Source organism: Wyeomyia smithii, chromosome 3 (assembly GCF_029784165.1).
Source record: "Wyeomyia smithii strain HCP4-BCI-WySm-NY-G18 chromosome 3, ASM2978416v1, whole genome shotgun sequence".
NCBI classification, from domain to species: Eukaryota; Metazoa; Arthropoda; class Insecta; order Diptera; family Culicidae; genus Wyeomyia; species Wyeomyia smithii.
This window is the reverse complement of record NC_073696.1, coordinates 269,033,561-269,047,458: the sequence shown is the minus strand read 5'-3', so window position 1 is coordinate 269,047,458 and position 13,898 is coordinate 269,033,561. Positions and strand designations below refer to the sequence as shown.

The 13,898-nt window shown below is 41.0% G+C and overlaps 1 protein-coding gene across 2 annotated transcripts in view; it reads right to left on the bottom strand.

Moving 5' to 3' along the window:
- LOC129732109 (uncharacterized) overlaps positions 1-13,898 on the bottom strand; it is a 166,385-nt gene that overhangs the window by 81,947 nt on the left and 70,540 nt on the right. For both annotated transcript variants that reach the window (XM_055692625.1, XM_055692626.1), the window contains exons 5-12: positions 11,392-11,611; positions 11,191-11,330; positions 11,006-11,127; positions 10,529-10,940; positions 10,342-10,469; positions 7,257-7,469; positions 7,037-7,187; positions 6,892-6,970 (exon numbers count right to left, since the gene is read on the bottom strand). In XM_055692625.1, the coding sequence (XP_055548600.1) occupies positions 6,892-6,970; positions 7,037-7,187; positions 7,257-7,469; positions 10,342-10,469; positions 10,529-10,940; positions 11,006-11,127; positions 11,191-11,330; positions 11,392-11,611 (1,465 nt within the window). The remainder of the gene's footprint in view (positions 1-6,891; positions 6,971-7,036; positions 7,188-7,256; positions 7,470-10,341; positions 10,470-10,528; positions 10,941-11,005; positions 11,128-11,190; positions 11,331-11,391; positions 11,612-13,898) is intronic.

The window sequence follows — 13,898 nt, the reverse complement described above, 5'->3', positions numbered from 1 at the left end:
GCTTTCCACTGTGATGTCAAAGTGCCTTGTTCCCTCGGTCGGGGTAGCACGGAGATTCGATCAGCATCATATCCGATTTTAAATTGAACAACCAAGTGTCCTTTTTGGGATAAAATAAAAATATGATTAATATTTTCGAAAAAGGCTTCGTGCTTTTTCCAGTGATGCTGTATTTTTATGTTCAAATTAAAATTCGGTAGCACTTTAACTTGTCGTTTGCACAAAATTTTAAAAACATTCAAAATGTTGGAAAACATTAACAAAGACTTTAACTTTATGGTTGTTAATTCAGTTGTCTGTTAAAACGAACAGATTTTTAGTGCAATACGTAACACGCAACAGCATAATAAACTGATGCGTGATTAAGAGCGCCATGCACCTTCTGCTATCTGCTTCCATTCGACAGAAAAAGAAGCAAACCGTAGTCGTCCCAAGTCGCAACACGATACACGATTACACTGTTGCGTATGTGTGAACTGGGAGAAAACAAAACTTTGGGCTATGTAAGATTCTGCTTCTGCTCAAACAAGTCATTTTATTATGAAATGGTGCGACCGTCGGACACAATTCAACAGCAGCGGGTAGTAACCGTGGATTAAATCGACAATCTGGCACAATAATTAAAACCTCTTAATGAGTTCTTGCTGTTCATCTCTAGTGACATCGAAACGTTAGAACCAAACATCAATATTAGGACAATCAAACGAATGATTCGAATGTTGTTAAGTAGATCTACGCCAAACTTGCAGTCGTGGCTTTGCACACAATTCTTGTGATTTTGGCAATGGCGATTGGCAATGTAGCAGTGCCAGTTAAGATTTTCGTATGATTGATTTTATTCCAGCAATATTTCTGTCCACTCATTAATGTGTTTCCGAATTTCAGAATCATGTGATTGCACGTGCAATCTTGGCGGCAAAAAACAGAGATGTCAAAGATTTGAATTTTATCATTCAAAACGAAATTCTTGGGAATCAACAGGGTGTATGATGAATCATTGGACTGTAAGAATAATCCAACCAAGGTGTAATTTTTTGTAAGGTATTACTTTGGCAAGTTTAATTTTTGGTATATTTTTTTTTTTTTTTGGAATCTCCCTTCAATGACGTTTTGTTGGGGATTCACAATGTGTGAAAAAAGTTGGAATGATGGAATCAATTAATCACACATTGTCTGATTGTAGAGACTTCCCAAAATTGAAATCGTACAGAAGAATTTATATAAAGTAAAACAGATTCCACAAAAAGCCATGTTTCATCAGTTTGCTAAAGAACGATCTTATTGTGCGGGTTCAAATCAATGCAAAGTGCATAAATTCCATCAACTGCAGAAGCACTAATTCAAAGAACGACCCTAGAACTAATCCCACTGCTGAATGGTTGATTTTTTCCCATTCGTTTTCTGCAGCGCAAACATTTTTTTTAGGAGATTTATTGAAACAGCAAAAAAAAACTTCTCCCCGCAGAACAAAATGGTAACATTCCGGCAGCATCCAATTCTCTAAAGCCATCGCCACACGGATGCAGCAAGCAAGGAAAGTTGATTCGAGTTCGACGCAACCCGCGAAGAGAAAATCGATTTCTCGCGCGAAGCTCATCGTCCTCGCATCCGTGTTGCTATACATTCGCGTTTCACCAGAACCATCGCCACAGGCGGGATGGACGGTTCCGACCGAGGGATCTTATGTTCGCAAGCAAGCACAAGCAGTACCCAGCGTACCCGAGCGGTACAGAGATACATGTCTGGGTGTGTGTTTACCTCCGACCGCGCCAGTGTACGGTGCGTCCGTACGTTCCGAAAAGCATTCTGCCAACGTCAACACACAAAAGCGCATCCCTTTCGCCAGGTCCTGCGGGCAGTGGGAGATGAAGTTGACTGCTTGTTGCAAAAAGAGCAGAAAGCTTATGAAAAGAGCATCACGGGTTGCTATTTCCTAGATCCGTGTTTCACCAAGCGTCCGCACCGTGCATACTGTTCTATAGTGGCACAGTGGAGGCCCAATCGCCTTTATAGCGTCGGCACCACGAACAACCACGATTGTGTGAAGTGTATGGAAAAACTTTGGAGCTTATTCGCATCCACATCACATCACACGCGGCAAATTCTCGTTTGGCTGATGCAGCATCCTTCGCCTTTTATGTCGTGTTGTGTCGGGTTGAACGCAGCTCATCCGTTCAACTGTGAAACCGTTTTCCTCAGCACGCCTACCTGGCCCACTTGGCATCGCGCGAAAGGATGCGGTAAAAACGTGAAGCGAACGGATGTTGGATAACTTTCCTGACACCGGATGAGATTTTGCCATTTCATTTCATTTGAATTTTCCACCACCCCACAGTCGTCAGTAGGGTCCGCCTTTGTGCCATCCCGGGTCAATTCCGGGTCCACCAAGACATGCTAAGTTTCGTTTGCGCATGGAGACCACCACTTCGGCCTCACCGGGAACGGATTCTGAATGCACAAACAGAATATAGCTTTGCGCGAAACGACGACGACGACGACGACGCTGATGACGATGACGGCGATGGTTAGTCGACCAAAAAGGATAACGCCAGCGGCCATGTAAATCGGTGGCTCTGTGTATTCGTTCGCTTCGGCTGCATGCAATCTGCTGGTTGCCATGTTGAAGTCAGCAACCGACCGACACCGGCAATGATGGCCCGTGTGTCCCGGAACTGCACACACAATTCCCGGGCTGTGTACATACCAGCCTCCACCCTGATGGAAAGGTTCATTAGGTATGCTTACTTGCACTCTGATGGCTGTTGGCTAGCGGGGTGGCGATTTTTTTTCCACCGGGACCAAAATCATGACTTTTCGACCGAAAGCTCAGAGGTTCCACGGTTTATGTATCCGCGGAACAGAAATTGTCACAAAGTAATTACAGTTATGATCAGGTAATTTTCGGAGCATCGTTTTGAAAGCCTTCAGCTTACAAAATTCTTATGAAAATATAATGGTATAAACGAAAGATTGAGAAAAGCCGTGCGAATCACAGCCGCTGCCTCTTTTGCCGACGGACAAAAATCTGAAACTGCTTTTTTCGGATTAACAGAAATTAGAAGCGTAATCCTGCGCTAAATTAATTTCAATGGGTTTTCTCATGCTGTCCACTTTGCTTTGATCGTATTATTATAGATTTCGGCAGCTTAAAATTGTGAGAGCAAAATGCAAGGAAAGGAAGGGAAAAGAAAAAAACAAAATTCAATTTTCGCATTGATTCGGCAGGAAGCATATTCGAAGAGGTATAAATGGAAGGACGCAGAACAAAACCTCCCATTGGCAAAACTTTCCTGCATGCCAAATTGCGAAGAAATAGGAAACGATAGTCTAGTTTTTGTTGCGGTAGATTTGAGAACGTAGTAAATAGGCCAATTGGGTTTTCAACTAAACACAGATCAAAGCGACAATATTATTCCTCGGACTCGAGAGACAACTTTTCATAGATTGCTGTTGTGCGTGTCGATTAACTCTAGCAAAGCAAATTCCGAATTGCTGTTTTGTTTTGTAATTAGATTTATCAGCCACAGCGACCGGTAGCAATTCGAGCAGCAAATATTTTCATTCAGTTGAAAACGAGTTTCTAACAGCGAATAGATGAAAGATAATTTGACCCAAAACTTTTCAACCGTTTCCATTTCCATTGATATTATGTTTACTTTATCTATGAGGTAGAGCCAAACTGTAATTATTGTTGGTTGCAAAAGTTATTTTCTCCTTGTTGTTATTGTATCTGAGATTTTTTTCAATTTCGAGGGGTGTCAAGAAGATCTATTCCTGATAGTCATTCCGGTTTCAAGTTGATCCGAATTCAAGTCTTCATTCTAATGATAGCCAATTCGTAATTACATCAGAAAAGAGGGTGTTGTTTTTGCAGGCCATGTAAATCCTAGACGAAAGATAAATGATATCTTTTATGACGGATTTTAGAAAAAAAAGACGTCAACTGGTTGCTTCCTGATAAATTTCACACATCACTTTATTGTGGAGCCAAACAGCATAACGGGAAAAATAAGAATGAGAGAAGAAAAAATCTTCGTGCAGAAACATCAAACCATCTCAAGCAATAGCAACGGATGTTAGCAAGAACGTGGAAGCATCGCCATAATCGTTGAGTGGAGAGATCGTTAAATTTACAACAGCTTTTTCCCATTCTTTTGAACGGAGTTACTTACCTTTGCATCGCTCTACACTGAATCCGTTTTGTATTACTACGTAACCAGGATTGTCAAGCAATGTTATATTGGATTGTGAATTTTGATTTATGTATATACAGACTTTGTGGTATCTAGAAAAGCAATATGCAATTATTTTGAATACACATTTGTGACAAAGGATCCTGTTTCATAGCAGAGTGCCTTTGCCTTCCAAAATTAATTCAACTTTTATAAGTAATATTCATGACCACTTTTCGTTTTAACGGTATAATTATTCTCAGACATTTGAACATTAGAAATTTTTTTCTTCACTGAGTTCATCTATCTAAGATAATCATATAACATTATTGCTACGGTAATGGTATCACCATTCAATTTACTATTGATTCAGCCCCGAAAGCCCCAAACATAACAAAGACAGACAGTGTCCCGCAAAATAAGTGAATATTATACGAGCAAACGACAAATTACACGGTTAATCTTCTCCTAAATAATACCCTTTTAACACAATCTCATTTACGCCCCGAGGAGAACTCATTTAATATTCTCGCCTTCGTTTGAAATATTTATTCACCTACAACACTCTCTTCTGACACCGGGGCGGAGCTCATGGGGCAGGGATACGATGCTACCTTCTTTCTGAAGCAATTTTTCGAAACCAACAGAATGCTGAAAATTACCTTCTGCCACCTCGGTGCCGCGAAGAGTCAGCACGTACCAGAAGTGCACGAAAGAAACCCCTAACACGGTGAGTTACAGAGCGAAAAAAAAAACTTTTAATACGCCTTTGTATAGCCAACAGAAAAGTGTTTCATATAAACATACAAAGGGAAATTAAAATCATAATACGAGCAAAAAACAGTGGAAGCAAAATGTGTTTTTCGTTCAAGCAAACAGTTCTCAAACCAAAAAAAAAAAAGATATACTCGCGTGAACCCCATAATTTTACCAACCACCCAACATCGCCTTTGTGGATGATGATGGGTGGAAAAGGATCCTTTTTATCGCCTGCTCGCTCTACCTCTTTCTCTCTTCGACAAACTCAAACACAGACACTTGTAAATGATAGTCACGCTGGTGTGCAACAGCACGAGCCAGTACAGAAGGCAGAAGCGGCAACCACTTCGTGTTGTGGTTTTTCTTTCAATTTATGGTAATTTGTATGTTCTAGATAATTTGCGCAAACTCTTCACACGCTCTCCGAGCTCGGTAACGGATACCGCGAGGATGATACGGGGGGGATCGTAGCGGCGAAGGACTATAACGTCACATAAAATATGTACGCTGCCTTCTGCCAACACACGGCATAAATATCGACGGGAAGTTGCCCCACCAATACACAGACTTGGTAAAAGTGAAACGATTTTCTCTTTGTGTCAGTTTCAGGATAAACGGACAGGAGGAACTGGCGCAACGTGAGAGCGGGCAACAACGCACTGACACAACTTTCTCTTTACATTTTATGAGCGTTTGGGGAAATTTATGGACCTGCACAATGGGGACGAATCTCGGCGATTAAGTCATGATTAATGAACGTTGTTGTCATTAGAAAAATACAATGCAGTTACTTCATTCTCTTTCGTGCTCTTGTACATTACTTTCGAACAATTACTCTAGGATTAAATACCCACTGTGCACCACCCACACTCGGTAGGATGTAGCTAGAGCTTAATTTTTCACTATATTAGGTGGTGTCACGGTGTGAACAACTCCCGTCTATCAGACAAGTGTATCAGTAACAGTTCCCCCGGCTGAGGAACACCAAAACACTACCCGCAAAAAGAGTGTGCGAGCGAGAAAGAGCAAATGGAGCGAGCGCGCGCTCCCACACGATAAACGCTCAAGATTATTTCTGCACCTTGGAAGCATCAGTTTCACCTTCGGTAAAGTGCCTTGGTTGCTGTTGCTGATTGTGTTCGGTGCAGCAAGTAAATTGATCCTTTTTCTTCTAGTTGTGTTGTGTGCATGTGGTTAGGACCCCCTACCATGTGTATTATACACAACCATAATATGAAGCTGTTGCTGTTATCGGCGTTTTTAAGCATGTTGTAGCGTAGCGTGTCACCAATCGTGTTTATACTAATTTCGCATGTAATTGCACAAAACTCTCTCCCTCCGTTTGGTACATTTTTGGGTTTGCGTCATATGCTGCTGCCGCATCCGGCTCCAAGAATTTTCCAGACCAACCAAATCTTTCTATAGCACACAAAACAGGTAACTTCTTCTCAATCACAATAATAACGAAATGGGTGGATGTTGTTTGCCTAGGTCTTGTCAACGGGAACCGACGGTTTGTTGATTTTTCGATTTTGCATAATAAAGAACCAGAAAAATGAAAGACGCTCTCTGATGATGGATTTTTCCTGTTCAGTGTCCTTGTTAACATGCATTCTCGAGGAAGAGAAATAATGAAGCCATTGAATAATGATGATGGCTTTCTTATTAGTGCGTGGCACTCATCTTAAGCACGCACTGCATCGCACAATTAACAAGTACTCGCAATTACCGTTCCGAATATTATCACCCATTAGTGAATGTTATGGCCTAATTAAATAAGAGTGGCAATTTGTGACTTCTGCCTTTTTCTGTATCTGATTTTTGATAATAAATCTGCCTCGTCTGAGTGGCAATCATCGCCCATGGATTTACGACCCATTAACAAGCGATCTCGCGAGTCGCCAGCCTGTGCTCGAGACGCAAACAGCGCAGAAAATAGGTAAATTAGATCGGTACTTACCCGCATCACGTTTGTCGTTGGCTGCTTGCTTTGGAGAACAGTTCTTTTTATTTGGTATTGGCCGTAGACCTAACTGAGACTGCAAACAAAACAGAAAGAAAACGATCACCGAAGGAATTCGCAAATTATTAGTTTTTTTGCTTACATTTTTGCTGACTTTATCGGTCCGTTCCCCGCTCGGCAAGCGGGCGACAGATACTTCCGGGCTGTCCTCCGGAGGGGGTGGCTGCGCTACCCAGTTGTACTCGCGCTTCTCGATCGCGACGCCCCACCGATCGTATTCCGCCGACTGTTGTCTGTGTGATTGTACACGAAAAAAAGTTAGCATCGAAAGAGGCAAGCAGAGGATTATTTGCATCACTCACCTCAGGCCTTCGTAGCAATCCAGACAGACTACCGCGTAGTCGCCGTTTTCCAGCAGCAGTCCGTCACTTTTCCGATTCGCCACGAAGGGATACTCCCGGATGGGAAGCGCGCGAACTCGTTTCCGGTACGTCGTAATCCAGCACAGGTGGCAGCAGTAGTCGTGAAAGTTGTACTCGCGGTTGTTTGGGGGAACGGTGTTTTGAGCTTCATACCTGGTGGGAGAGCAAATTTTCGATTAATGTTTACCAGTAACACGGCGCTAGATAGTCGCTAGTGGTGAACACTCGTTGGTGTTTACACTAGGTTTTGTTTCGATAAAAAAGTATTGCAATAAAAGGCCACCAAATCAGGCGTGTTGGAGTTGTTCCTCAAAATGAGATACATTCAACATGAAAATGTAAACTGTAAAAATTTATATCCCCTACTGCCGGTACCCGGATAACTGTCCCATAATGAAAAATAACATGTTGAGAAAACGGCGATTTGATATTATCCGTGAATTTCGGGTTTCCAGCGATTACATCCAGAAGCAATGACCATAACAGTTTCATGGCACCACAATCTTTATCGTTGGGAACAAAAAACCATGGATGGAATTGGTTTTACGTTATATAACTTGAAAAAAAAAGACAAGATGGGACAATATATGCGGGTCATTTTAAAAGTACTCGCATATTTTGTCCCATCACATATAAATTCAACCAGCAACCGGCAGTATCTTTGGCAACGTAGATTGTACTACAGAAAAACAACATTGGTCTTGTTAATTTCATGACCATCTTCTATATGCCTAAAATAATCCGATATACACTAATCTGGAGCAAAATTATATGTTTGCAGTTTGTACCACTATGCAGTGGGACTGTAATGCGGGTACTTTCAACATGGGACAAAAACAACTTGGTATTTTTTCCATGTTTTTCCATACAAAAGTATCAATTTTAGTTTTTTTCCAGAAAATATAATAACAATTAAGTCGATTCCTGATGATAACTCAAAAGTGACCAAAGCCAGTATGGACAGTTATGCGGGTACCAGCAGCCTAGATGTAACTCAAACGATCTTTCTAGAATCTCTCTTCTAATAATTTTTCAATTTTATAACCATCTTGAGCTTCGGTGACGGCATTGGTTTCCTTATAAATTTAGCGAAAGTGTCGTTCCGTTTTATGCAACATTGCACGTTCATTTTTTTTAAACCACTGATCCATTTCCCATAGTTATTTTGTTACAGGATATGAGTTGAAACTTGGGCTTGGACTAAATTAAGAATAGCTACTACATCACAAAACAAATTCATGCCATGAATAATTGTTTCGTTTAATCAAATTTCGTATAATACTTTACATTATCACCACTAACAAGCACATTGGGTGATAAAAAAGCAATTTTCGTGATGATTCTATTCCAAGGCCATATAAGAGATCTGTTCATGGAGAATTCAATTGATGCAAAAGCGATGGTTTTCATTACATCATCGTGAGCATAAAATAAATCAGATTGAGAAAACCAAACTTAATGTCAGTTTACTGTTACGTTAATTTAAAATTACGTACAAGTTTATTCCAGCAAGCGCAAGGGAAAATTATTTTTCAGTAGCACTCCAAACATTACTTGTTGATACAGAAAACATTTACGATGACTTTTTAGACATTCTGAACCATTACTTTCATATCATTCCGAATTACAACTTTCTTATCACTTCGACCTAGCTAATCAAGGCACAAACAGGAATTAATGTTATATCGCTTAAAGTCTATATTAACGAACACTTAAAAATAGTTGCGAATGACAAAATCTCAGTTGGGAGATACTGTCAGTGAGCATTGTCACAGTGAATTGTCAATTGACTTGACACAGATGATAGCCACCAAGGTTTCAAGAGATTTCTGATTATGCGCGTCGATAAACCTAAAAATGGTTTAGATTTCAATCCGGTAGTGAACCAGATTTTCGCCTGCATTCGGCTTGCAAAAACCATCATTGACTCTGCTATGCGAAATTCGGCGATAAGAGAGTGTCAAATTTCAGAGACTCGTTTTATTTCAACGTTTTTGGCGTCTATAATCAACAGCAATGACATCAACGATTTGATGCAACGAAATTCGCAGGAAACGGTAAACCGATACCATTATTTGCCTTCCGGAGCCTCTTTGCCTCAGCATCGTTTTTAAGCCTGAAAGAGCGGTAAGGAAATCATAATACCGTAGGCAGCGAGAAAATAATCGAGTTTTCGCCAACCGAAAGCTTATCGTGCTGATAAGCGAAATTATCAAAGAGAAAAACAAAATATTCACGAAACACAAAACCAATAAACTTCAGCTTTACTCAAATCATTGTTTTATACACGGTGTTTGCAATCCAAGAGAAACGCAGAAGGTTTCTCCCGATATGCTGCCGAGATAAATAAATATAGTGATATTTTCCATTAGCCGTTACATAAGAAACGCTGATAGTGGTAAAATCATCGAATTCCTCCTATTTTTAACACTCTGTTGTTGAACGGAGAGATATTTTGTTTATTCTGGTTAATTGAAGCCAAAGCATTGTATAATTTCTTAAGACTTCACGACACGATCCTATATTCATTTGCATCCGAAGCTAGTCTGAAATAATAATTGGTGTTCTCTTTCAAGGCAAGGCATAATGATCCGAAAATATCCAGTATCTTAGAAAGAAAACTTAAAATTAATGTAGCCACCACAACTTGATAACATTCCAAGTGCCTTGGCTGCGATATATGGCATGTCCACTAGAGACGACGCAAAAAGTTTAAAAGTTCACTTGAAAACAATTAAACAAAAAGCTATTATTTCCCTCTATACGTCAAGGTTTCCATCTAGCGACTGCAGGAAGTAGACCTTGATAGTTTTCATTGCACTCTATACAAATAAGCATCATATAATCTAATTCTCCTAATTGGAGGCAGCTCTCATGCGTGAGACCTGATTAGAAACAAGAATCAACTCATCTAAGAGCAATAAGACAATACTCCTAACAGACGGCTTGCGTCCTTGAGGCGAACAATAAACAGACAACACTAGAGCCTAACTATCGCGGGATATTGCCTAGAACAAATACTTACTTCCGCCATTGATTCAACAGCGAGTGATAACAGAACGTGCAAACCAGGGCAGAGCTGTCACTGCGTAACTGTTCCGCATTGGGATGCGATTTGTGCTTCAACAAAAAAGGAAAATACGGTCTAGAACCCTAAAACGAGAACGCAATTAGTATCGCACGATCATGACTTTCATACTAACGTCACCAACCTCTCTCTTGGCGTATAATAATCTAGCAAAGCTTAACTCCGAATGTAGGCCACAAACAAAACAGTAGACGGAAGAGCTGGCCGCGTTCGAGCCGGCCGGCGTGGACGGGGGCGTGGTAAGCGCGATCGGCGCCCGGTGCTGCCCGATGGAACCGGTCGGCGATATCGAGTTGGGTGTCGGCGACGGAATGATGTACTTGCGGTGTTCCAGGGGCACCCGATCGGCGTCCATCGTTTCCCACTGGATGGTTAGATTGTGTACGCAGGACTTGCACGACAGTACCCGGCCCGGACCCTGGTTGCTGTTGCCTTTGAGGCAGGGAAAATGCATTGCATGCGAATTCATGTGTTCGGCACTCGTCGACAGCCATTCCATTGATTGGGGAGGGAAATTTTTCTTACAAATGTAACATCTGCGAAAACAAAGTGCACAGTATGAAATGCAAGTGATTTTTGCAAAAGTCAGCAGCGAACTCACGAAAAAACATGACCGTTTTCAACTGGTCCTTGAGGGTGTAGCGGTGAATTTGGTCTTGAATCTCTTCGGTAGTCTTTCTGGTCCCGCAACGGTCCAGACAGAGCTGAGGCAGATTCATAAGGCTAAAACCATCAAAAAAGGTATTAATGAACTGTGCGACTTACGTGTACTACTAACGGACTTACCTTAAATCGAACAACCTCGTTTATCACACTAGACGTCATTTTCGTAGGAGACGGATACCTTTCTTCGACATTACTAACGGTGCCACCTTCGGCCAGATGAGCGTTCTTCTTATTGCACGTTGAACATATTTGCACCATTCCTAAAATTTGGCGAAAAATTAGCATGATCGTATTAGCGTATGTACTACTGTTAAGATTTACCTTGTGGACTTATCGGACTAGCATTGGCCGGTGCTTTCATGGTTTTGATGAACGGAAAGTAGGGCTCCCGTTCGGCATTGGGGCAGCAGTAAACCAGCCGTAACTGCGATGATGGAGTATCGAAACCGCAGGTGTAACAGACGAAGGTCGCCGCACGCTCCTGCGTGGTTTGACGCTTCCTTATCTGGTACTTACGCTGATTCTCAGGAACACAACGAACCTGTGTGAAAGAAGAAAAAAAAACAACCAATTAGCAACTGTTCATTTTTTGCACACACAAAAAAACTGTTGATAACAAATCGACAACGGAAATCTACAATAGTCAGCGGAAGAATCGGGACTAAACTGGATATCAGGCGCGACGGCGGCAAACCGCTAGATAAGATTATTTTCATCGTACAGAGCAATAAACATTGGAACACAAAACGATTCCCAGTTCACGAAAGTGATTGTTTCAGTTGTAGCAGAAAGATAATAGGATTATTAGTATTATTTATTGGTTTATTGTTGGATTTCCCAAAATTGTTCAAGTTATGCAATTTGCACGAACGTCCTAAAATGTTGTAAAAGTCATTCTCATAGTAAAATTCCCAAACGGAATTCTAGCATTCGGTGATAGACTATTTTCATCAACACATTGAAATAATTCCCTATCTATTAATCTACCGACTTCCTGTATCTCCCAATCATAAGGATCAACACTCTCATTAGCATAGTTTGCCAATGCCACAACCAGTTCTCGTGTTTCTGTAATAAATTAGCCATCATCAGTTCCAACCGCTCTTGAGTCAGCTTATTTTAAATTCAAACAACCATAAGGTGAATCGAAAGAAACGACGTAATTTAAAAATAAAACGACCGAACCAGTATACGAAAACAGACCCGGCATTTATGTCGGACCAGCCTCCGATCCTATTCATATACGGGTACGACAATTTTGAATAGGCTACGAACGAAGAAGCGCTGGCTGACAGCAAAAGTTGACTTTCAAGTTCAAGTCGATTAACTTCGGCTCGAAATGGGGATGGTGGTGGCGTTTAATGAAATGTTTTTCTTTCTCCCTTCTTTTACTTTGTTGACTCTGATATGATGTGATATCACGCGAATACTTTGTTGATTTTATTCCCTCTTGGCTTCTGTTCGTCGCCCGGTGTATTATCCGCTAATGTGCCACTCACGGCTGCGAGCGGCAACATTTTATGACTTTTATGGCAGTTGGATTGTCTCTATCTAGCTGGAGGCTAACGTGGAACGTCCCTGTCAAACCATGTGCCTAATCGAACCATGTGCGCACGGGAAAGAGCAAAACAGCGCTAATGGCGACAGCCATAAAAATAATAAAAATCAGTCGCGCCTGGTTCGCGAAACATAAAAATATAAAAAAATCCGCGTGATGTATCGTCAAACGGAACGAGCATATTGAGTTGATTGTGTGTAGATGGTTATGATGGTGGGTAGCAGGGGGTGGTGGTGAGTCAGCTAGTTGGTAGTAAACATTCCACAGCGAATATTACGACTTAATTTTTGCTGCGTCAGCTTGGAATTTGAACTTGCGGTAACGAAGCTTGCGGATGCGTTCGCTACTTGTGATCTGATTCTCAATTGAGTGTACGGGTACATCAATATGGTATTTTTGGCTTGAGATTGTTTTGTTAAAGGTACATCTTTTATTCATACAAGGCATGATACAAATATAATTCGAATATAAAAACAGATTTATTGAGATATAGAGCACGGTTATTACAACAAGGCACACGGCGTCTCCATCGACTCTGTTGAAAAGAAAACGCATGGAGGTTTTTAATTTCAAAATATTCAATGAAAAACTATTTTTCACACACACTTTCTCTCTAGCAACTTTGACGTAGAATTACATTCTACGGCGACATTCTGGGATAGGGGTGCAAAATAAAATACAAAAAACATCGAGAGCGAAATTTGTCCAATTTTAAACTCAGTTAGTTTTCAACGGGTTTGCTTTAGTATAGCAATAATAGATTGAAAAATTGTGGTATTGCACTATTGGAACTTGTTCAGAACGCAGACCTTTCAATGCTGAAAAGAAGAAAAAATACCATCTAATTTAAGTATTTTTGGAGCCTAACTAATGCCCAGAGGGCGCTAATCAACTCCGCAGCCATTTTGAAGTTCGAGAAGACGACTTCCGGTTTTATGGAAAACAGCCAAAAATGTTCGACCACCCAACATTAGTGTTTCCGGAACCGGAATGATATGCAGATGCCGTAGATCGACCCCAGATGTCATTTTGAATCTCTTCAGGACCAAGTTGCGAAGACGAAGTAGGTTATTTAGGAGCTTATCCAATTTCCCGTATGCCTTATTTTTGACGGTGAAGAAGCGCTTTACTGTCAATTGGGTTTCAACAACCTTCAACATTTTTTTCAGAGTTACCAAATAAAAAAGGAGGTAGCTAAGAGAGAATTATTGTTGAAATTTACCGCATCTGACCACCAAATTGAATAACTCCAATCGAGTGTATTGCCTAA